Below are 26,261 nucleotides of genomic sequence, written 5' to 3'. Positions count from 1 at the left end.
GCAAAAAGGACGCCTTTATCAATGACATAGGATATATTATAACAGCTACGTACTCCAATCCGGCCCCTCGGCAGGCTGCGCGTAGTAGCCTTGAGTGAGCCTTATGTTTTCATCCCGTGTGCGTAATAAAACGTTTAGGGAGGGGGACCAGTGACTTCTTCTGAAGGATTTATGGAGGAATCTCTAGAATTAATTCGGGCCGATTTTAGCCCTCTCGGCCGTCAAGGGGTGATGTTAGCAGGCTTTGCGTTATTTACATAATAATTATTGCGAACATGTTAGCGCTTTCGATTTGAATGTTGTTGTTTGACTTATATTTACAAATCTGTAGGATTCACATCCCAAAACCAAAATATGATCTTCTCAATTGTGTTTTTAAACAATTTGTACTTATGTGAAATAAAAAATAAAAAACATTTTAAAATAAACTTTATTACAAAAAGTTGCAAAGTAAAAATAGAGTTGTACCTAAGTACAGAAAAATAAATAAATATTTGTATTATAGAATCAACACCATTTTAAATGGTCAATGAATGAAAACATATTAAAAAAAAACCTAATTAAGTAACACAGATGGTTTTCTCAAATATTTTCTCAATTACTATAGAAAATAAGCAAACTTTGTACATTTCAATATTATACAAACGACTTTATCTATTGTGACAGTAATGTACTATTATTTCGCAATATTATAAATAAGTAGGTATAATACAGTTCTTGCAATTCACGAAGGCGAGTGAATTTTACTTGTGGTTACGTCGTATACATGGGCATTGCGTAAGTGTACCTTACTTAAACCAATATGACTTAAACACAAGCATGAGCCACTCACCCTCGTGAAATGCAAGTTTACTATATTGACAGATTATCCAATAAGCATGGGCTCTAATTTTCCAGAGTCATACAGTTGCTTTACATCTGATCCACCGCCCACACAGGTCCCATTAATAAACACTTGTGGAACCTGCAAAGAATATAATATAAATAAATACACAGTGCCAAAATCAAATCTAGATACTCCTCCTTTTTAGAAGTTGGTTAAAAAGATTATAACAATGAACGAATACACTTTTATAATTAATTACTAGATGATGCCTGTGACTTTGTCTGGCTAGATTTAGAACTGGAACTCTTTGACTTTCTGGGATAAATAGTAGCCTATGTCCCTTCCCTGGGATACAAGCTATCTTTATACCAAATTTTGTCAAAATCAGTTAAACAGTGGCCCTACCGCGGTTGTTTGACAGCTATAATGTCACGATCGCAATCATCTCTGATTGGTTAATGCTCGCTCACTATTGGCCACAATGCAATGTTGCTCATTGTTGCAACAAGAATCGCACAAATTCAGCCAATCAGAACAATTGAGATTGTAATAATGATTGATGCAGGTTTTAGACAATCGCCCCGCAGATAAGCTGTGATAAGTTAGCAGACAGACAGACACATTTTCGCATTTATTATTTTAAAGTACAAGTATAAATATGCATGATAACTAAAAATAAACTAATTAGTTACTAACATTTCTTGAAAGATTATTCAGATTGTTACGAAAACCATTTCTCATATAAATAACATCCAATGAGTAATGACAGCATTCAGAAACAAGTGTAAATGACATTACTGGTCATACCTACATAATGTTGCAGCAATATGCTAACAGATGGTGCTGTGGTATAAGATTTAGTTTTACCAAGCTAGAAGTTTGGAGTTATACCAAGCTAGAAGTTTGGAGTTATAGTTTAGGACTAGCAACTGCCCAACATTTAAAAAATTTATCCTTATTCCTTGTTTACAATATGAAGGAACCTCTGGCATAATTTCACCTTTATAGGCAGAGTGTTGATGGATTAGTCATTGAGTGAATCAGGACTTTTCTTTTTGTGTGCAGTTTATTGAATATTGAATTAAGTTGGATTTTAAATTGGATCTAGTCTGGTTATTCTGTTAAGGACCTTGTGTCCTCCTTCCAGTACCACTACCACATAAAAAGTATGTATGAGTTTACCACATAGGTACAACAATTATTTTCTTTTTTTGAACTTTGCAATATATAGGTACCAGCAAGATATTTGTTTTTGTCTCTATTAATGGGTCCTAATTAGGTAGTAGTTTGTACACAAATACTAAAAATAAACCTTAATAACTCAAGAAGCAGGTAGCTAAAAATCTTCTCATACAGATCGAAAAGAAACCGAGTTTACCTCTTCAACAAGGATGTGGTTAAAATGCACTAATGTGTAAAAAAATTGTCTAAAAATAAATATTGCACCACAATAATGACATCACAGATAATACTGATTTGAGGGTCACTGTGAATCGCAGCATCATATTTTACTTCTTACATTTTGATTACAATATGCTTAAATTACTTACAGTTCTGAATCCGGAGATTTGTGCTAGGGTGTCCTGAATGGCTTGGCCATCATCACGCTCGTCTAACTCGTACACCTTTATCGGTTGTTTAACTTTTCCAAATACCTTAAAAATATAAAGTAATTTATAAGTCTTGAGAACAGTAACAGGAGAGCAAGTTAATAACTCGCTTCATAGTAAAATATAAACTAAATACCAAGAAAATCAGATAGGTAGATATAGATTTAATAAAAGTTAGGTCTTAAAAATAATAAAATATAATTTAAAAAATATATAAAATAGGAAACAATTTATAACCTATAATGGATACTCACATCCTTAGCTAGCGTACAATAAGGGCAATATGATTTCGAGAACACAACTACTTTTTCTTGGGAAATAGCGTCTTTAATAAATTGTTGAATCTCTGCAGAGTTGGCCATTTTCGATGAACGTGAAATTTTACTTCCCAACAATCCCATTTAAAATTGATTGAAACATTTGACAGTGACACATAGATGAAAAATAAAAATTTCACATAAATGTATTAATTTGACGTTGACACTAATGTCAACTTGACACACTAACTGTGAGATTTTGCAAACATACATTAAAACAACAAAAAAAAACTATATATAGTATATACATACAGAAAAACTTATTACTAAAAAATTTATATTTACAAAAATATACGCCGTCCAAATGGTCATTTATGGGCATTGTGCCCAAAACACTGGCGCTATTACCTCGCTGAACGGCAAGGCTCAACCGTTGAGCGAAATAAGCACCAGCTCTTGGGTCACCAGACGCGTGGATCAGCTTTTGGGACACGACGTTTATAAAAGCTTTCGTGTCCGATGACCATGGGCCCAGAGTCTCAAACGCAAGCGCCGCAAATACATAGTCCTTACTAATGACTGAGTATTTACGGCGCTTAAGCTCTTGAGCTGACTCGGCTGCTGCAGCCGCTTTTTGGCACGTGCCCGATAAATGGGACGCTGCCAACGTGTCGACGCAGGTCGCATCCCACACCAGCGCACGCCCCATCGACCATGGTACTATAGTCATCCCATCTGGCCTTTTGCCGTCATCCCTGAACAAGCCGGAAGGTTCTAGCTGAGCTGGGACTGAGGCAGTGGCCAGAGCGCGACGGACTATATCATTAATAGCACCATGTCGATATAAGCGGCCTGCACTCCGAATACAACTGAGTCCATGGTGACCAAACCGATCCACGGGGCTGCCGCAAGGGCAATAATGAGGCTCACAAACCTTGATTCCCAAGCGTAGGCAAACGGCCACACGAAGCGCTGTCTGGTCGAGAATCGTCCCCAAGCTATGAGATGGCAGAGCGTGTAGCCAGTGACCCGACTCCTTTTCGGATACCGCCAAAATTCGGGCTTTATCCGTAGCCGAGGTACACTGCGCTACTAGGTCCGCGTGTGTCAAGATAACACGCGGTTGTCCCAAAGGCCCTGACATTCCACAGCAATAGGATAATCTTCATCAGGACAAGACGCACTCCAAGCCAACTTGGCCTCCGCAAGACTCTCCACCACAACATCAGTCGGACTGGTCAGATTAAGGATCTGACTGATGAGAGTGATAGAGCCAGAAGCAGAAGATAAGAAAGCCGGAAGCGCAATGCTTGAAATGGACCGTATGCCTAGGCCCCCGTATTTCACAGGTAGGCTCGCTTGGGTCCAGGTGCGGTCATCGAATTGTAAATTTAGAATTTTGCCAAGAGTGTCCTTAAGTGACACGTCTAGGACCGAAATTAAAGAAGGGTATTTCCAAAAGGGACTGCACCGCAATAAATACATGAATTTAGGAGCAAATAAACATAAACGTAAAATATACAAGGCCATGTGTGGGTTTATATCTAAAAGACGATGCGAAAATTTATTAAAATTACCAAATATAGAATTTAGGAGGGAAGAAAATGCGTCGTAAAAAAACTGTGAGATTGTGAGATTTGTTCTGTGGCCCTACCGCGGTTGTTTGACAGCTACAATGTCACGATCGCAATCATCTCTGATTGGTTAATCCTCGCTCACTATTGGCCACAATGCATTGTTGCAAGAAGAATCGCACAAATTCAGCCAATCAGAACAATTGAGATTGTAATAATGATTGATGCAGGTATTTGACAATCGCCCTACTGAGTCTGAGGTGTTGTGTGACCATTGCAAAAATAGAGAATTCACCAAACTCCTAAAAAATTCCTAAAATATGCCACTTTTTATTTTAGTATTTCCATTGGGATGAAAAATTCGTAAGTGATGAACAAATACAGTCAAATATAGTAGTTGGCTAGCTTCGAAGGGTAAAAACAACTAACTAGGTAGGTACCTACCTACTTAATTCTTGTAAAGGCCGGTTGGTAATAGCATGTAATAGGTACCAACTTAGGTACTTATTAATTTAACAGGAATGAGATATTAAAATGATCGAACTGATTCAGGTGGAGTTCTTAAACGTAAGAGGAAGAAAAGACGCAGGTATAGATCAACCGAAAAGAGTATAAACTAAATGAGGGCGCCGCCGCCGCCTTCATTCTTGTGGTAACAACATGCATGTACTGCAACCAAAACAATATTGATATTCGATATTTTTAAATTATTAAAAGAGGGGGATTCCAACATCAATGTTAAAAACACTGGAGAACCTATGTCGTAATTACGATAAAATTGTATTTATTATATCATCATCATCATTATGATCAACCCATCGCCGGCTCACTCAGAGCACGGGTCTCCTCTCAGAGTGAGAAGCGTTTTGGCCATAGTCTTCCACGCTGGCCATGTGCGGATTGGTAGACTTCACACACCTTTGGAACATTATGGAGAACTCTCAGGTAGGTATGCAGGTTTCCTCAAGATGTTTTCCTTCACCATTAAAGCAAGTGATACCTATTTAATTAATTAAAACGCACATTTACAATGACATACACTCCATCTCAACTTGTCGCGGCCTACTGTATACTTGGGCAGTTGTTGTTTATTAAAGTTTTCTACAAGATAGATGGCGTGAGGCCGTAAGTATGTTACAATCAATTGAGCATAAAACTTCTTATCTTTCAATAACAGTTCATGCGTGAAGTCCTACTTCTCAGTCACAGACGCTTGGGCCGTCTAGTGTGATCTATAGTAGGTATATAGCAGACTACTCGCTAGAGTGGCGACTAGCCCATCCGTATAACCTGTTTAGACGAAAGGTACAGAACTACAGATGTAGCTTGCATCCCAAGGAGAGACATAGGCTTTGTCTCAGAAAATCAAAGACTTCCCACGGAATTTTTAAAAACTTTAATCCGTCTAGATAAGGTCGCGGGCTTCATCTATTTGACACAGAGTTAGCTTGCAACGTAGGAATTTTTAAATAAATTCATGGGGATGAAATCGCGGGCGTCATCTAGTAAATAGTATTTATATTCTATACCCACATACAAATAGGAACCTATTTGCAAAAAGAAGACGAGGCACGAAGCTGTAAGCGAAGACGTTTAAAACGGCTTCCTTGCTCCTCTTCTTTTTCCACCGGGTATTTAAAGTTAAAGGTGCGTGCCCTGCATCGAAGCCCCGACCTCCTAGATAGAAGGTTGATGTCTTAAACACTAGGCTATCACCGCTTTTGTAAGTATTACTGCCTAAACTATTATAGTGAAATCACTAAAAGCTCGAAACTAAAACGCTACGTGAAACAGACCGAAGTACATTTGATAGCAAACGGTACAATCTAGTATGCGCCGTTAGTTAATTACAGGAGCATAGACTTATTACTTCATGCTAGTCAATTTGTCTACAAACTGTACTGGCAACAAATTTAAATGTTACTCGCTCATTTTGTATGAATTTCGGTTTAAAGACATTTATTTTCTCAATAAAGAACACAATAGTTCACTTAAAACCTAATTTTAAATAGGCATCCACAATTTACCTACGCTAAGAACATAACTTTAAAGTAATGTATATATACATCAAAAAACTTTCAACACGCACATACAGAAAGCATGAAAATAATAAAAATAAATTAATGAAAGTTCTTGCATTTCACGAGGGCGAGTGGCTCGTGCTTGTGCTGTTAGGTACCTTACTTATACCGATACGACTTATATCGGTATACGTAAGGTACAGTAAATATGTGCGTGCGAGCGCTTGCTCGCGACTGATTGGTCCAACATCCACGCACACTAACGCAATGCCCATGTAAACGAAGTAACCACAAGTAAAGTTCACTCGCCTTCGTGAATTGCAAGAACTCTACCTTCCTACTTATCAAATGTCCTCAAGAATTCCTTTAAAATTCAGATTATCATTCGAAATTCGAAATGGCTTCAAAATGTTACAAGTGACAGAGATCATGCCAGGCTTCTAGCATTATCCAAAAAAGAATCTGGGTATTGGGTTCATGCCTTGCCATCCAAAAATCTCGGCCCACTTTTAAATAACGAAAGTTTTCGTGTGGCTCCAGGTCTCAGGGGAACACCACTGTGCCATCAGCACAGATGTCCGTGAGGAGAAGAGGTTGCTAAATTTGGAATCCACGGACTCTCTTGCCAAAGGAGCTCCAGGAGACCATGGGGCCTGGGGCCATGGAGTCTTAGTGCAAAAAAAATTTACGAGACATTTCACCGCGATAAACAGGCTCAACTGGTGACAGAAGGGCTGGCTCATTTTTTGCGCAACGGATCAGCCTGGCTGTCCAGCGCGGAAATACAGCCAGTATTCTTGGCACCATTCCACGCGGGCATGATTTGTATACTTAGTAATCAGATAAGGCTAGTTTTAAACTTTATTTTAATATTTTAACAAATAAACGTTAATTTTAAGTTAAACTAAGTAGGTATCAAAAGCACAATCACTTAGGTAAGCACAGTGTCACAAATACAATATTAAATTAATACTACCTACTGGTAATAAAAGAAGCAAAAAATATTTGATACCAATGAAAAAATATCAAAGGACTGACGGAAAAATTTAGACAAACCTGGTGACTAATTACCTACCTACTTAGTTTCTTTGTCATTTTGTGCAGCCAATTTCCAAAACCTGATGACCCATGCAACCTTATATGGTAGAACAAGATTCTGACGATTCTGTCGCTTAATCAATTAAGTAGTTTGTTGTTCCAAAAATACCTACCTATCAGACTGTTGTATTCCTTTTTCTTTCAGGACTTCTTAACAATTCACATATCTTTTGGTCTATATCCATTTTATATTGCAAATTCATGCTTTTCACGTTTTTATTTTTCTCTCTCTCTCCGGTCTTTTCTTCACATGGATTATCTGTTTCCACCGGCTTCTGTTGGTGGCCATTTTCACTATGTGATACAATCCACACCTGCTGGATCCCTTTAACTGGTCTGACCACCTCGTTGGTGAGCGGCCTCTCGCTCTTTTGCCCTCCGTGTTGCCCCCCGCTGTCGTTCCCCCGCCTTTTATTTTTAAGACGCTTTTTATTTTCAAGAAGTCCAAATTAGTCCTAATAGTCAGTAGTATAGTCAATAGCATTTTTTGTTATAAAAACATGTTTTGTGTGAGCCGCAATGCCATCCAAGTCAGATCCATATCCATACTAACATTATAAATTCGAAAGTGTGTCTGTCTATCCTTCTGTCTGCTAGCTTTTCACGGCCCAACAGCTTAACCGATTTTGATGGGTACACAGTTAGCTTACATCCCGGGGAAGAACATGCGGACGAAGTCGCGGGCAGCACCTAGTAATAAAATATGTAGATGTACATTAATATCTCATTTGGATGGCGTTTTAACGGCTTAAAAGATGCTTAGAAACATTTACAACCGGATTTAGAAAATTAAATACGACGTTTTTATCTGCATAGATTTAAATATTTGGTTTACGACTCTCGCAACGCTGCGATTATACCCGTATCTAAAAATCGGTCAAGTGCGAGTCGTACTCACACACGAAGAGGTTCCGTACCTACCATCTTTTATTTAAATTTTCATGGCAACCATTTTGAATTTTTTATTATTTGTTGTTATAAATTTTCATTATTTGTAGCGGCAATAGAAATACATATTCTGTGAAAATTTAAACTCTCTGCCTATATAAGTTTACGAAATATAATACTGACATACATAATAATACTGACAGACAGGCGGTCGGATGGACGGACGGGGGACGGACTATGTTTTCGAGTTGAATTTCGAAAAAAATTTGAAAAAAATTAGGCTTTATACTTTGACGTAAGATTTTTTACACCTTTATTACCAAAGCCAACCAAGCTTATCTCCCAAAGCCACCAAGATCCAAACTTCATGGTCGCTGATCGTTCCTCCCTGTGTTGGGGACAATACGCAGAGAAACTTTCAGCTTTTATAAAATAACTAGCTTATGCTCGCGACTTCGTCCGCGTGGACTACACAAATTTCAAACCCCTATTTTACCCCTTTATAGGGGTTGCATTTTGAATCCTTTCTTAGCGGACGCCTACGTTATAATAGCTATTTGCATGCCGAATTTCAGCGTGATCCGTCCAGTAGTTTGAGCTGTGCATTGATACATAGATCAGTCAGTCAGTCAGTCAGTCAGTCACCTTTTCCTTTTATATATATAGACGAAGGTCTGGCACGCTCAAGGCTGGCTCTTACTCCTTAAACCTTATCTACATTTTAATTCTTTCAAGGATACATTACATCCGAAATACCTACGAATAAAAACCTAATATTACTACAAAGTTTACCTTGCTTATGTAAACACGATTATCTTTATTTTCAGATCACGAGCCAGACCGTCGTCGTCGCGTCGAGCCGAGATGACGTGTCCAACACGCTGATAAAGCTTCTTATTCTCTTTCTCTTATCTTATTATACTTACTTTACAAGCTTGTATGCGTACGGCTTATAGAAGAAAACGTTTTGTTAACATTGGGTGACCGAGTCAAATATTATTGTAATACCGTAACAATTTATTTATTGATATTCATTTTACAAACTACACACGAAGTTATTCATATTTTACAAGGTACAACCTTGAGCGATGGCTCAAATGACGGCATGGGGTGCTGACGTACCGGCTGGTGCAGTTGCTTACAGGGAATGGGTGTTTTGACAAGGATCTGTATCAGATTGCGAGATGGGAGGAGACGCCGGCCTACAAGAATTGTGGTGCGCCAGACGATACGGCACATCACACCTTGGTGGTGTGCGCGGCGTGGGGGCCTTAGCGCCACATCTTGTCGTCCAGTCCAAGATAAAACCTCTCGCTGCTGAGCATAATAGACGACATGATCGATAGTGAGATGAGTAAGATCATAATGGCCTCCTTCTGTGAAACTGTCATAATATTAAAGGAGGCCGCGGAGCGGGAGCGAGAGCTGGATGCTGACGCCCACCCACTCCGCGGAAGAAGACAGGGGAGAAGAAGGAGACATTACCTAACCTATCGTTGGGACGTATATTATTCTTTTCCCTGAAAATAACATGGAAAACATACCTATTTTGACCTGTTGGATAGGTCGAGTCTAAAAACATTACCTATAAGTAGTAAAATTATGTTTTCGAACTGTGTGTCTTTGCTTATGTAACTAACCAGATAAAAATTGGTAAAACAGAATCCAAGATAAATCTCATAATTGGAGAGATCGGAGAATAACATTTTCCTAAGGGCACGTCAACTAGTGCGAGACCACGGCTAAGGATGACGTTGGGAGTTAGGACGAATGGATTGATAGGACTTGATCAGTCTGTAGTGCGTACGCCCCCGTTACCGTGATGGCTATGAGCAAAATAATAAATAAGGGGTCCCTTTAAGAGACATAGGGTCTCTTGTAGGGACTTCCACACACAGTCTTGCGTCGCGTCAATCCAACGGCTCCCTGTCAATTTCATTAGCGGAGGTCAATAGAAATTAATTGGGGCTCTGCCAAGAATATAATGCAGATAATAGATACAAAGTTGATTTGTAGAGACTTACTCTACCTACCTACTTAGTTTTTTTAATACACGTTTGTAAATGAAAACGAGATCTATTGCATATCTTAATGACTAACAGTACATCCGAATTGGAACTAGATTTATTGACAACACCTACACTGTACTACAGATTTTCTATAGTCAAATCAATTCACTCTCGGTTCATAAGATAGAACAATGATACTTATTTAATTCTTTCCGCATCAGGGCACGTGGGAGTGGTTCAAACGTAGGTATGTCTTGAAAGTGAACAGATGAGTCATGTCTTCAAAGGCGTTTATTATCTTATCTTTGTTAAGTCGAACGTCCAAGAAATGGAATTTCTTTTGTTATTAGGTACTAGCTGATGCCCGCGACTTCGTCCGCGTGGATTTTTTTTTTTTAAATCCTGTAAGAACTTTTTGAATTTCTGGGATAAAAAGTCGCCAATGTCATTCTCCAGGTCTTAATCTATACCCATGCAAAAAAGCACGTGAATCCGTTGCACCGTTGCGACGTGATCGAAGGACGAACCAACAAACAAACACACTTTCGCATTTATAATAAGGGTACCTACTGATATATTTTAACAAGTAATAAAAATTATCTCAACTTATAGAAACTGACTTTATTCCATTTAGACAATGCTTAATAAACTTCAATCTTAGTTTTAAACTATTAACTTCTTCAAGACATAATTATAAATTCTAATTTTCCCTGCTTCAAATCAATAGCTCCGGTTTTCCTGCCCGCCATTTTCATCTCCCCCGTAATTCTTTTTTTAAATTCAACTGTAGGCAAAGCAATGTCGCTAACAATCGGCCATTCTGACTTCATGTCTGTCCTCAGACATTCGGGCTCAATTGAAAGAGATTCTCATTCAATCAAACTCATAGTTTTATCTTAATTTCATAATCACCATCTTTGCTTAAACCAAACCACTTCTTTGGTTGATTGTTGCATTTGAACAATTATTTCGTTTCGGCCATCCTTTTCTTAGAATGTCCTCATTCGCACATCAGATAGACACAAACATCAGTTCAATATTCATGATCATTATGTCAATGATGCTTATTATTACTTGTCATCTTTAACTAACTATATCATTCACGCCATGGCAGCCTGCTCACTAGCCTATGGTCGCAACTTAATAGTCTCATTCTCTTATCATCTTAATGAACTATATCATTTACGCCATGGTGACCCTCTCACCAACCTGATGGCCGCAAACTAATAGTCTCATTCTCTTATCATCTTAGTGAACTATATCATTTACGCCATGGTGGCCCTTCCACCAACCTGATGGCCGCAAACTAATAGTCTCATTCTCTTATTGTGATCGTCATCATATCCACAACGTCATGACATCAGTTAATATCCATGATCATTACGTCAATGATGCCTGTAAGGAACAAAATAAAAACAATTAAGCAGTATCTGAGTTCTTTAAATGTGTAAATGCAGTGTAACTTTAGAAATATACTCACTTATTATTACTTGTCATCTTTAACTAACTATATCATTCACGCCATGGCAGCCCGCTCACTAGCCTATGGTCGCGAACTTAATAGTCTCATTCTCTTATCATCTTAATGAACTATATCATTTACGCCATGGTGGCCCTTCCACCAACCTGATGGCCGCAAACTAATAGTCTCATTCTCTTATTGTGATCGTCATCATATCCACAACGTCATGACATCAGTTAATATCCATGATCATTACGTCAATGATGCCTGAAAGAAACAAAATAAAAAACAATTAAGCAGTATCTGAGTTCTTTAAATGTGTGATTGCAGTGTAACTTTAGAAATATACTCACTTTTATTACTTGTCATCTTTAACTAACTATATCATTCACGCCATGGCAGCCCGCTCACTAGCCTATGGTCGCGAACTTAATAGTCTCATTCTCTTATCATCTCAATGAACTATATCATTTACGCCATGGTGGCCCTTCCACCAACCTGATGGCCGCAAACTAATAGTCTCATTCTCTTATTATCTTAATGAACTATATCATTTACGCCATGGTGGCCCTTCCACCAACCTGATGGCCGCAAACTAATAGTCTCATTCTCTTATATTTTAAATCTCATATGAACAACGTCATGGCAACATTCATATTTTGCTATAATATTATTATCTTCTAATCATTTCATTAACTCATTTGGTTCTTGTATGAACTATGATCTTAAATAATTTTCATTGTATCGTATTTATTTACACCTTCATCATCATTACAGATTCTTGCTGAAACAGAAAGAAAAAAAAAAACAAAGCAGCAACAAAATCATGTCAATTACCTAATTTTGCTTTGCTTTTATTTCTACTAAAAATGTCAATTACTTTATGTATTAATACAAATAAAAGAACCTTTGTTTGTTTTATTTATTTATTAATTAATATCTACCCAAAATACCTACTAATGAAAACTTTAAGAATACATATTTAAATTTAAACTACATTTTTGTCAAAGATAAGAAAAATGGAAGCCTATGAATTTACATTTAGGAACACTTCAAGAACCAAACAATAACACAATAAGTTATTCGTTTGAATCTGAGCTTGAACTAGACTCCTCACCAACTCTGTCACTGGTTGGAACCGAAAATGTTATCCAAGGCTTCATTTTTTCAGCTGCATATACATTTGTATATTTGTGTTTACTATGACCTTCTACACTGCTTACTTCATAACGGTCATGTCCTAGCACTTTTGTTACCCTACAAGGACCACTATATTTAGGAAGAAGTTTATTACTACCTCCCGGGTTATTTAATTGTTTTTGTATTAATACTAAGTCACCTTCTTGATAAATTTTTGGATCACATCTTTTCTTGTTAAATCTTTCAGTCATATTGGCCTGATTCTTTTTAATAGTTTGCATAACTTTTGCATGAATGTCAGAAACTCCTTCATCAGCAACTCCGCTATTTTCTTCTATCATGTCATGTAAGTGAGATTCTGATATATTTATTGTTGGCTTATGAAATATGACTTCTGCTGGTGTTTTCCCGATTCCCTTGTTCAAAGTATTATTGAGACTCCATTGTACTGTATTTAGGTGAGTGTCCCAGTTTCTATCATCGTCACCATTTGTTAAAGCAGAAAGAGCCGACAGAACCGATCTGTTATATCTCTCGATCTGACCGTTGGCCCTAGGCATGGCCACTGCATTTTTAATATGTTTAATTTCTGCTTCTCGTGCAAATCTTTCGAATTCTGCGGACGTAAAACTGGTTCCTCTATCAGAAATAAGTAATCTAGGTGTTCCAAAAATACCAAACACATCTTTTAATGCTTTAACAGTGTTTTTACTTTTTGTATCACGCACTGGCTTTAAGATTATGAATTTAGTGTAACCATCGATAATACCTAATATATATGAGTTCCCCAGTTTGCTCTTAATAAATGGTCCTAAATGATCCACGTGAATTGAATAGAAAGGGATTGGCCTTTTAGGTATAGGGAAAAGATAGCCTTCCTTACGTCCTGCGGGTTGTTTAGTATAAGCACAGGGAATACATGCTTTAACGTATTTCTTAACAAAATTGGCCATATGAGGAAACCAGTAAAATCGACGCATCTTATCTAAAGTTTTCTCTAGCGAGAAGTGGCCACATTCGTCATGTGACATATGGCAAACTTTCCATCGAGCATCGCGTGGAACTACCCATTTCAACGTGTCGCCTAGCTTTTTGTAAACTTTACCATCTTTTAAAACAAAATCATTTTTGATGGCTTTTGCTTCAGGACAAGTATTGCATAGTACGCTTTTTATATAGTTTAAAGTTGGATCCGTGGTTTGTATGGTTTCTAACCAATCTTGGGATCCTATCTTTAATACATTTATCACATTGGTTTCAGTGTCAATATTATGCTCAGCATTAGAAGGATTTCGGCTTAGTGCATCTGCATGTAACATTTGTTTTCCAGGTCTGTATTCAATACTAAAATTATATTCTTGTGCTTGTAACCACCACCTTGCAATTCTTGGCACCATGTCTCGCTTCGACCATGTCATTCTAACCGCATGACAATCTGTTATAATCTTGAACTCTATACCTAACAAATAAGTTCGGAATCTATTTAATGCCATAATTACAGCCAAAGTCTCCAACTCATATGAGTGAAAATGTTGTTCTTCAGCCGTTGTCTGCCAGCTGAAATATGCAACAGCGCGTAGTGGTAATTCTTTATTCGGCCTCTGCAACAATATGCCGCCTATACCTACTTGACTTGCGTCGGTATGCAACTCCGTCAAATAGGAAGGATTGTATATTGCTAATACTGGACGTGAAACCAAGATTCTCTTAATATTACTGAATGCTTCTTCTTGTGGTTCTCCCCAGATCCATTGTGCATTTGTTTTAGTCAAACAAGTTAACGGCTGTGCTAGTATTGCAAATCTTGGTACAAAGCGTCGGAAAAAACTGGCAAGACCAACAAATTGCCGTATTTCATGCGGATTTTGTGGTCGTTTAAATGATTCGACAGCCTCAGTTTTTTTTAACCCAGGTCTTACGCCTTCTGATGAGATTTCGTAACCAAGATATTCTATTGTAGTCTTAAAGAAGTGACATTTGGCTAAATTGAGAGTAAGATTAGCTTCTTTAAGCATTTCTAATACTTGTTGCAGTTTATCAATGCCTTCTTTGACAGTTTTAGATGAAATAATAATGTCATCCATATAAGCTACAACTCCAGGTATCTTTTTACGGGACAGTACTTTGTTAATTAGCCGTTGAAAAACCGCTGGGGCATTGCAAAGACCAAACGGCATTCGATTGTACTCAAAGTGGCCATCCGGAGTTACAAATGCCGTAATGTGCTTACAATTTTCCGCAATCGGTATTTGATGGTACCCAGAAGCAAGATCTAATGTCGTGTAAAAACTTTGACCACTGAGACTATTAATTTGATCCTCAATTAATGGCATTGGGTATTTATCTTTATGAGTCTTTTTATTCAGTGCCCGGAAATCCACGCACAAACGTAATTCACCGTTTTTTTTAGGAACTACAATAATTGGACTCGAGTACTCCGATTCTGACTCTCGAATGATTCCATTTTTTTGAAGATCGTCAATCATATCTTTAACCTTTTGACGTTCAGTATAAGAAAGACGATATGGACGATAACATACCGGCACATCATCTTTTAATCGTATCTGCATCTCCGTTTCTTTTGTTTCACCAAGTTCGGCATTGGAGAAGGCAAAACATTGTTTATTTGAATTTAGCATTTCATACAACTGTTTTTTAATTTGAGGGTCTAAGTTAACATCAATGTTAATATCAGTATATTGGATACTTTCCGACTCGTGAATTGTTTCAATAACAATACTATATACATTAATAGGAAGCTTTCTTTGTGGCTCAACTTTATCTTTATCAGAAAAATCTGTCATAAAAACATTAGGTATTTCTTTACCTCTAGCAACAACTCGGTTCCGCAATAATGTTATTTTTTCCGAAGTCAATGGTATAACAAATAAATTAATACAACCTTTGTCACAAAAATAGATCCCCGGTAATATAAGGTATTCTAAGCCTGGTTTTAAACAGGGTACCGTTGATATATAAATGTAACCTGTAAAAGATTTGGTTGTTGCTTTAACTGTTGTTACACCATTAATTTCAGCATTTTCTACAATACTTAATTTAAGTGGCTCAAGATTAGGTACATTATACAAACAAAGTTTTGTATCAGATTTGAAAACCCTAATTTGTGGGAGTTCTGTCAAATTTTGTCCTATCAAAATATTAACACCCGTTGGTAATAGTAATTGAGGTATAACATAAGCGTTTATAATTTCTTTTACAGAGTCAATTTCTATAGTAATTTGAATCCTAGCAGTAGGTCTTATAACTCCATTTGCAAATCCTTTTAACACTGGCAATTCATCAGTGTGAATTTTAGAAAATGCATTTAAGATCATACCCTGCAATTGATCACTGATCAATGTACATTCACTACCGAAATCAATAAATGCTTTTGTAGCAATTCCATTAACAGATACATCTTTATAGTACTTAGAACTTCCCGAGTTGTTAGTTTTAATTTGCATCACATTTTTGGTTATATGTGAACTACCTTGGCCTTTATCATTTCTGAACCCTTTCGACCGAAAACATTGTTGATGTTCGTGGCCCACACGATTACATATGTTACATTTTACTAAGTCTTTTTTGCATGACGTCCAAAAGTGCCCTATTTCTTTGCAATTGTGGCATCGAGTTGTACTTCCCTTTTGTTTTATAGTATTATCCTTACTTTGCGCCGATGGATGCTCAATAGAAGGCAATAGCTTTCTAAAGTTCATGACGTTTCCATTCTTAGACGAAATCTTACGAAAATAATTAAGCACGTTTTCAGGATCTTTAAAACTTAACCCCTGCACATTCATTCTTATATGATTGTCATATATACCATGTGTTAGACAATCTACTGCTTTAGATCCAACTATGCTACATCTATTGATGAGACGAATTTTATCATAATAATATTCTTCTAGAGTTTCGTTACGTAGACTTTTCCTAACTAACATCTCAGTAAGAAGATCACCATAATTTTCCTCACAGGGAAAAGCTTTCAAAAGCTTCACCTGCCATTGTTTCCAATTATATTTAACAGTAGTAAGTCCGTCATACCAGCGCTTAGCCAAACCAACTAAACGAGGTAATGCATAAAAAGTTATTTGCTTTTCATTCCACCCATAAACAGACGCTGTTTCATTTATCTTCTTCAACCAATCCTTCATAGTTTGTGTTTTAGCTTGGGGATCAAATGTTGGTATCATATGCTGAATTCATAACTCTCACAGTACCTACTTAGATGAGTGAATATTATTACTCACAAAATTGTGGGCGTTGTGTAATCATCACTTCTGAACTAATAAAAATTATCTCAACTTATAGAAACTGACTTTATTCCATTTAGACAATGCTTAATAAACTTCAATCTTAGTTTTAAACTATTAACTTCTTCAAGGCATAATTATAAATTCTAATTTTCCCTGCTTCAAATCAATAGCTCCGGTTTTCCTGCCCGCCATTTTCATCTCCCCCGTAATTCTTTTTTTAAATTCAACTGTAGGCAAAGCAATGTCGCTAACACAAGGAAAGTTCTCTTAGAAGTTTTCTTTTGTAACTTCATTTGGAAAAATTTGTGGCTAGCTAGTACTAGCCAAGATAATACCTAGCAGTGGGTATAAAGATATCCCAGTAAGTGAGGATGAATGATTAAATAATAGCAATCAAGTACAAGCTTAAATACAATTTTAGGTTTTGCAATTTAGCTACACATTCTTTAGGACTCCTTCACCGATTTGATCACCTAAATCAGTTTGTTTTCAGGGTTCCGTACCCGAAGGGTGCCTATTACTAAGCCTTCGCTGTCCGTCCGTCCGTCTGTCTATCTGTCAGTGGGCTGTATCTCGTGAACCGTAATTGGTAGAGAGTTGAAATTTTCACAGATTGTGTTTTTCATAATCTTGTACGATGTTACGGAAAACTTCGTGTGCGAGTCCGACTCGCATTTGATTTTTATATCAAATCTGCTCAGTCTAACTTTCTCTTCCATTGACTAATATTTTAATTTAACTTTCTACTTAGTATTGCGTCTACAGGTAAGATGATTAATTATACAGGTCTATATAATACAAATTATTATTATTAAAATAAATATACACAATCTCTGTGCACTCATTATAAGCTTCGTAAGTACTGGTATTTTACATCTAACAAAAATATAGTCATACGTTCAGTACGCGGTCGACAGTGATGAATATCAGCCTTTAGAATGACATTTCAGGTTTGTAAAGCGTTATCTCTGTCACTCATACCTATATGACGTTTTGTCGGTCTCAACGACCGAGACAGTGCTCTACAAATCTGCTCTCTCCTTCTAAAGATCGATGTTCATCACTTTTATCCGCGTATACTGTACCTATTATTCCGAAACTTCATATTCTCTGGGTTAAGTATATATAATGAGGAGCTGGCGATTAGAACGGTGTAGTTACTGTTTCTGATCAAAATGCTATGTTTTCTTTATTAGGTTTATGAACTGTTTACCAACAGCTCATAAAATTGACATCAATCAAAATTTTAATTTTACAAAATATTTTAGCGAAATGATAAGCTAATTATAGGTAAACACAGCATGCAAATAGAGAATGACAAGTTATCTTACAACTAAGTAACAATATTAAATTACATACAGATTACAGATTAATTATTATTTACGACGTTTTATCAAACAATATTTACAAAAAGATTTAAAACATGATTATTAATCGCCATGTTCATCTTACTTAAGTTTAATTATCTAGATTTTTTTCTTTTAATCGAGGCGTCTTTTGGCCCACTGCATACAAAAAAACAAAACGTCCTAAAACTGTACCAAACTTGAGTCAAAATTTCGTGATAATTGATCACTGAATACAAAATATCAACTCACTTCCAAGTAAAACAGCCTAAAACGATGGTAAAATTGAGTCCAAACTTCCAGATTTTGATCAAAACGAACGGTACAAATTACAGTAAAGTTTCAACAGTTTTATGGTCATTAAGTACCTACCTAATATTGAATTTCTCGTAATAATTCCAGTAGGTACCGTTTTTTTCGCCTGCTCCTTAATTAGGTACTTATACTTAATATCTAGCCTAGTGGTTAGGACGTTCGTCTTCGAAAGCTGTGATAGCCTAGTGGTTAGGACGTCCGCCTAACTTTTCAGAGTTATGTGCGTTTTTATTAATTAAATATCACTTGCTTTAACGGCGAAGGAAATCATCTTGAGGAAACCTGCATGCCTGAAAGTTCTCCATAATGATCTCAAAGGTGTGTGAAGTCTACCAATCCGCACATGGCCAGCGTGGTAGACTATGGCCAAAACCCTTCTCACTCTGAGAAGAGATCCGTGCTCTGTAGTGAGCCGGTGATAGGTTGATCATGATGATAATGACTTACCTAATATCCAGTTGACTTCTGTCTCCAGGATGTAATAGGTGTATTGTATATTTGCCTAGACTGTTTCGCTTTTGTAGAGAATTGAATTCTAATCATTTAGAACTACCTAATTATTTTGTTCTCTGAAGACAGTTTCAAACCATGATTTCTCTTTATTGAAACTGAGGTGCTGAGACTACGTGACAATACCGTGGCGTTGATCCAAAGAAGGCAACCAACGCGAGCTACCCACTAATATTGCTGTCACGTAACCACCTTGAACCTGAACGTGTGACAATACGCATCTCTATACTTACCTATTGCCTACACAGTTCAATAGACGAATTAGTATGTTAATTTTATCTAAGGCCATTTTAGTGGGCGATGGTTATAGGTTATGATTTGAATGTTCATTGAAATATAAGGTAGGTACCTACTTCAATGAACCTACGTGTACGTGATAATGCGTTATCACTTCAGGAAACCTTTTTAATGGGTTCCCTTGTAAAAATCTCACTGTCATGTTATCATTTGTACATAAAGGCGCATGTGACAACTGACAGTAATTCATAAAATACTACTACACGGTCATGTTTCACTTCGTGACTACGAATTTCCTTATTCCTATATTTCAGGGTCTATCGATTTTTTTTAATTTACTTTCTAATTTCGAAGAAAACAGTGGCTAAACAAATGGCTCATCATGATAATCACTACCCATATTATAAAGCGAAAGTGTGAGTTGTTTGTTGGTTTGTTGGTTTGTCCTTCAATCACGTCGCAACTGTGCAACTGATTGATGTGGTTTTTTGCATGGGTATAGATAAAGACCTGGAGACTGGAGAGTGACATAGGCTACTTTGTATTCCGGAAAATCAAAGAGTTCCCACGGGATTTTTAAAAAACCTAATTCCACGCGGACGAAGTCGCGGGCATCAGCTAGTGAACTAATAATTAGTATTCTCAATTTTCGATGTAAGATAACTATATCAAGTGGGGTATCATATGAAAGGGCATCACCTGTGCATTCTAAAAAAAATTTTTTGCATCATAGTTTTTGAATTATCGTGCAAAATGTCGAAAAAATACGACTATGATAGTACGGAACCCTCGTTGCGCGAGCCGGACTCGCACTTGGCCAGTTTTTTTTAAAGAGAAACTGTACATTTCACATGAACATAGTGATTGCAATTAATAAAAATATTTACCACCAATGTCTTCGAATCCACCATAGTTTTTACTTGTTATTTATGTTTTCGCGTAACTTAATATCTGAAGTATGCTGTTTTCAGATCAATGAGCAAATAACTTACTGTTATTTGCTGTCTGTGTACAGAGTTACTGACATTGCTAAATGTATCAGTTGAAATACCTACCTAAGGGCCAGTTGCACATCCGGCAGTTAAAGTTACGTTACGGTTACTGTTAATTTGTATAAGTCAGGATTAGTTAACTTTGGATCAAAGATTTACATATTTGACCATGCGAAAATAACTGACTTGCGATGTGTTTGGTTTTTGTTGGTCGAAGATGAAATGAAATTCTTAATGAAAAAAAAATTTTGAAATATGTGATGATAATTTGGTTCAATATAATTCCAACCAGGAAACATACACATTTTTGATAAAAGTAGTTAAGTTATAATTTTAAGGTGATAATTAATCGTAAGAACTTAAACTTTAACCGCACCCGATGTACAACAACTGGCCTTGAGTATTTTTTTCGTAATAAGTACACACGACACTTATTATTCCATGAATATCTATAGTCCGCGACAGGTCGAGATGGCAATCAGAGTATGAGGCGGGGGTACGCCCCGCACGCCCGCACATCACGCGCGCTCGCTCGCACCGGGTTAGCGCGGGGGCTGTGCGAGTGTGCGGGACGTTCCCTCCCCCTGTTGCCATCTCGACCTTTCGCGTACTATATATCTAATTTCCTACTTACCTACATATCATCGATCAATGTTAGATAAAGATAAGTCGTATTATGTCTTCGTCCGATTGCGCAATGCTTTAGCAAACAATAGGTACACAAAAATTTCGATTTCGTTTACTACTTAGTCAAGCAAACTCAGCTGGGTTTTTAAAGTAGAGTACCATTATACCTACTTACTCTACATTTACTACTTACATTACATTAAAATTCCTACCAGGCGATGTTCAGGCATATTACCAGCAGCTAGGTACCTAGGAAAAGCTAGTGAATAGGACGTCCGCCATCAAATCGGAGGTCGGGGGTTCGATCCCGGGACGCACCTCTAACTTTTCAGTCTTATGTGCGTTTTAAGTTATTAAAACATCACTTGCTTTAATGCTGAAGGAAAACATCGTGAAGAAGCCTGCATCCCTGAAATTTCTCCATAATGTTAAAATAGAATAGAATAGAATAGAATAGAATAGAATAATGTTTATTCGAGGTATATAGGTGGTACATGGTGTAGGCAATATCGTCCTGTACAGCAGTGCAACACCTCGAACAGGTAGGCCACTCAGCTTGTGTTGAGATGTCGGGCCCCTCAGACACAAACCTCTAGAGCAAACATCTGAGGTACCAGACGCCCCAACGCTGATTTTCGTAGGTAACGCTGTTCTCATAGGTGTGTGAAGTCTACCAATCCGCACATGGCCAGTGTGGTAGACTATGGCCAAATCATTATTTCTGAGAGGTACTTACTTAACCCGTACTCTATAGTGAACCGGCGATGGGTTTATCATGATGATGATGATTATCATACCTATGCCTATTATATCATTCAAAAAATAGCAATATAGAGAACGAACCATTCCTCTATCGTAGGTTCCCTTACACAACTTCGTAGATCTTCTTCAGCAGCCTAAGCTATCAGAAAAAAAACTACCAGGTTCTTTGACTCTGGAAGATGAGAAAATACTCAGTCAAAATAAAATATTTGGACCGAGCTAGAATGCATAAGGCAAGAAAACATGATCAGTTTGCCGTTTGCGGTATCATTTGAATCAATGCTTACTTACCTTCTAGTCTCAAGTTAAGACCACAAGCCACAAAATGTTATGTATGATGTATGCAAGTATTATTGAAGTGTTACTCAAGATTGTTTGATTCCCACAAAAGCGTAATACTTAGTTGAAGTTCTCTTCACAAACTTACATTAGATAAGTAAGTATAGGTACTTAGTTAAAATAATATTTGCAATCCATCATACACTCTCTGGATAGTACAGTGCACTTCTCTTATGGAAACACTGGAATGAATAATTGTGTATCTAACCTATTAACCCTTCACTCGTTTGAACAATTTATTAAACAGTGTTGTACCTACCTAGTTCTTTTACAAAATTACATTAATATTATTTAGAGGCGGTCCACACATTTTCTTAAGCAGAAGGTAAGATAGAATAAGATATAGATACTTTTTGACCTAAATGTTTTTATTTTAACTCTAATAAGCACATTATATTTTTAGATAGGTACCTACTTAGAAAAATTTAATATGCTAGTCTACGAGCTAGTAGCTCGGTTAGATATTATAGCCCAGAAGATATAATAGTAATAGTTGTACTTATGTGATTTATTATTTCTCTTTCCAAATATTTTAGGGTTTCATACCTCAGAAGGAAAAACGGAACACTTATAGGATCGCTTTGTCTGTCTGTCCCTATGTCCGTTTGTTCGTCTGCCCGTCTGTCGTGTCTGTCAAGAAAACCTATGTAATAAATTATCTCTGCTATAGGGCAGGTACTTCCCGTTGACCTAGAATCATGAAATTTGACAGGTATTTGACATAGCACAAGTAAAGGAAAAATCTGAAAACCGTTAATTTCTGGTTACCTTAAAAAATGTGTTTATAAAAAAATAATTAGTATCTATTTTAAATTTAAGTAAGATAACTGTACCAAAGGGGTGGTGTATCATATGAAAGGGCTTTACTTGTTCCTATATTCTAAAATAGATTTTTATTTATTTTTATGCATACTTAAAAGTTTTTGATTTATCGTGTAAAATGTCGAAAAAAATACCCGATTACGGAACCCTTGGTGCGCTAGCCTGACTAGCACTTGGCCGGTTTTTTTTTTAATTTAGCGAGCGTAATGAAAGCCCGCTTCCGTCCAAAATATGAAAAAATACTGATTCCGTTCTGCACACAGTGACCGTTGCAGTATGATCAATAGGTAGCACTGCAGCACTGTAGCAGCTTTCGAAAAATTAGCATACGTTTTGCATATTGCAACAAAACTCAGTCATTTAGTCGCTTGATGTGAAGATTATACATCAACGCAGTCCGCATAGGCTCATCTTTGTCTACTTACCTACTCGTACCTAACTATTACAATACAATACAAAGAGACTTTTGTTCTAACCACAAATACCTACTACCCGTCTATTGACTGTGCAGATTTGCATCTTAGGTGTTAAGTAAGTCATCATTATCATCATGATCAACCCATCATCGGTTCACTACAGAGGACAGGTCTCCTCTCAGAATGAGAACGGTTTTGGCCATAGTCTACCACGTTGGCCAAGTGCGGATTGGCAGACTTCACACATCTTTGAGAACAACTTTATGCATGTGCAGATTTCCTCATGTTTTCCTTAGCAAGTGATCGAACCCCCGACCTCCCAAGTAGGAGGCGGCCGTCTTAACCACTTGGCTATCTCGGCTTATTATGACGAGATACTTCTTACTTCACTAAGAAGTAAGAAGTATCTAGTCATAATAAGTCATCCTATGCAGTAACATTTTTATACGATATAAAGATGGTGGTAGGATGGGAAGTGTCTGGACTAGGACAGGGTGTGGTATGGTAAATCTCATTGGGAAATACCTTTGTCCAGCAGTGGACTTCCACAGGCTTAATTTAATGATGATAGAATCGTAACTACCTATGTGTAGAAAGTATAAATTGCTTTTAGCTTAGCCTAAATGAACGTGAGGAAGCTAAATCAATATTCCACGGTATCGAATAACATTAGCAAGCTATTACAAGGCTTTGCAATGGATTAAAATATTAAGTGTCGATGGTACGTACGATGGACGTACCTTCCGTTGGGGCGCGCAGCGGAAACGTGCCTCGTGACTCACATGAGCGGTGTGTATATTGACCATTTTTATTGATATTTACTGGATGATGCCCGCGACTTCGTTCGGGTGGATTAAGATTTAAAAATCGCATGGAAACTCTATGATTTTCCGGGATAAAAAGTAGCTTATGTCACTTTCCAGGTCTTTTATACATACATGCAAAAAGTCACGTCAATCCGTTGCTCCATTGCGGCGTGTCGCGTGACAAACCAACAATCAAAGGTAATCAAGGTAAGGTGTCACGTGTATAATAATAAACTGAGAATGAAATCAGGATAGGATTTTATGGAAGAAGCCTGCTTTAAATACCAACTTCGCAGCATCATCGTTGTAAAGGAAGTCGGGTTGTGCTACAATCTAGATGAACTAGGCTGCGGCGAGAATTCAATACCTACCTATTCATACTTCGTATGATGATTTCATTTTTCTTTGGTGGCTTAAGAGGCCAATAGAATTAGTCATTAAAGGAAAAAAGAAAAACCAATTTCCAAAAAGGAGGAGGTTCTGTAACCTCTTCCTTTTTGGAAATTGGTTTTAAAATCAAACAAAAAGTAACATTTTCTTTGATGGATGACAAGTTAGCCGTGGTGGTAAAGGACGAAGTCTAGCGGTAGCAGGCTGGCAAGGGCTACCAACGTACAAGAGATATGGCAGTATTTTATTAACCTATAACCCTAGTCACAAGGTGCTGCAATGGCGACCTCGCACCGGAAGACCCCCCACTAGGTGGACGGATGACATCAGACGAGTCGCAGGGAGTCAGGAGTGAATTCAGGCGGCGCAAGACCGTGGCGTGTGGAAGTCCATACAAGAGACCTATGTCCAGCAGTGGACGTCTATCGGTTGACGATGATGATGATGATAAGTGATAACCCTAATGAATTTTACCGTAAAAGCTCCCAAGAATCTTTAAAGCTCTTTTAATTCTTTCTTATTAGCTTACGTCATGCACCTGCTCGGGAATGGTCAAACTGGTTGGAGCACTCGCCTGACGCTAGCAGAACTGGTTCAGAACGTTGTTCTATATAATAATTATAGGTTAGTGTGGGTAGGTATATGACTAAAATATTTCCTTACGTTACGCTTGCATTGTCACCCTCGCTGGTGCGCTACAGTCATTGCCCATTGTCTACCGCGCATCATAAACCGTGGCCAGCCATTTATGCGATCACAATAAACATGTCACTCGGTACTTGGTAGGAGTACAATAGAAAACTATCCAGGTTTTACTATTCGATCAATCATTTTCATATTTTATAACATTGTTAGCTGATGCCCGGGACTACGTATGCGTGGATTTAGGTTTTAAAAATCCCGTGGGTACCTACCTACTGTTTGATTTTCCAGGATAATTCTCCAGGTCTTTAACTATATCTGATCCAATTGCTACGTTGCGGAGTGATTGCAGGACAAAACAACAAACAAACACACTTCTGCATTACAATATACTTAACTAAAAAATAGGAGAGTAAAAAATCCCGAAAAAACTAAAAGTGGTACATACTTACTTATTACCCACGCTAAGATAGTAAATGAGCAAGAATTTGATTGGCCTACAAAACTCGGATCTAATATGATTAGCGCAGTTGGAGATGTTACGTCCGTTGTCCTAATTTACTTCTTTGTTCAAACATCACACGGTTTTACGATTTGTTAACACTTTTATAATGATTGCGGTGGAATTTTTGTATAATGATTGGAAGATATTTAACTAAGTATATTTTATGTTTTAGTCACAATACAAGTTTTACTTTTTTATAGGTTTTTTAAGGAAAAATAGCGAGCAAGCGAGCAGGCAGTAGGTCACCTGATGTTAAGTGATTACCGCCGCCCATGAATATTTGCAACACTAGAGGAACCGCCAAAGCGTTGCCGGCCTGTCAGGATTTTTTTGATCCGACCCTTGAATAACGTAGTTGAGAGAGAGAAATATAGGGAGTTGGTTCCACAGTTTGCATGCACCTACATC

The 26,261-nt window shown here is 37.4% G+C and overlaps 2 protein-coding genes and 1 long non-coding RNA gene across 3 annotated transcripts in view; 1 reads left to right on the top strand and 2 right to left on the bottom strand.

Annotated features, from left to right (window-relative positions):
- Nucleotides 1–9,973, top strand: part of LOC138403653 (uncharacterized) — a 95,346-nt gene extending 85,373 nt beyond the window's left edge. The window contains exon 3 of the long non-coding RNA XR_011237870.1: nucleotides 9,102–9,973. This is a non-coding gene — a long non-coding RNA (uncharacterized lncRNA). The remainder of the gene's footprint in view (nucleotides 1–9,101) is intronic.
- Nucleotides 413–2,864, bottom strand: LOC117991121 (uncharacterized). Its single transcript, XM_034978673.2, has 3 exons — nucleotides 2,691–2,864; nucleotides 2,377–2,481; nucleotides 413–964 (listed from the first exon to the last, which is right to left on the bottom strand). The coding sequence occupies exons 1-3, from the start codon at nucleotides 2,835–2,837 to the stop codon at nucleotides 866–868; spliced, it is 351 nt and encodes a 116-aa protein (XP_034834564.1). The 5' UTR covers nucleotides 2,838–2,864; the 3' UTR covers nucleotides 413–865.
- Nucleotides 9,974–11,977: 2,004 nt separating the features above from the next.
- LOC138403692 (uncharacterized) lies at nucleotides 11,978–17,081 on the bottom strand. The gene is made up of 4 exons (XM_069505122.1): nucleotides 14,385–17,081; nucleotides 13,991–14,117; nucleotides 13,085–13,501; nucleotides 11,978–12,012 (listed from the first exon to the last, which is right to left on the bottom strand). The coding sequence occupies exons 1-4, from the start codon at nucleotides 17,079–17,081 to the stop codon at nucleotides 11,978–11,980; spliced, it is 3,276 nt and encodes a 1,091-aa protein (XP_069361223.1).
- Nucleotides 17,082–26,261: the final 9,180 nt, after the last annotated feature.

Source organism: Maniola hyperantus, chromosome 19, assembly GCF_902806685.2.
Source record: "Maniola hyperantus chromosome 19, iAphHyp1.2, whole genome shotgun sequence".
NCBI lineage: Eukaryota > Metazoa > Arthropoda > Insecta > Lepidoptera > Nymphalidae > Maniola > Maniola hyperantus.
Note: the sequence above shows the minus strand (reverse complement) of the source record. Positions and strands in the feature narration are given on the sequence as shown.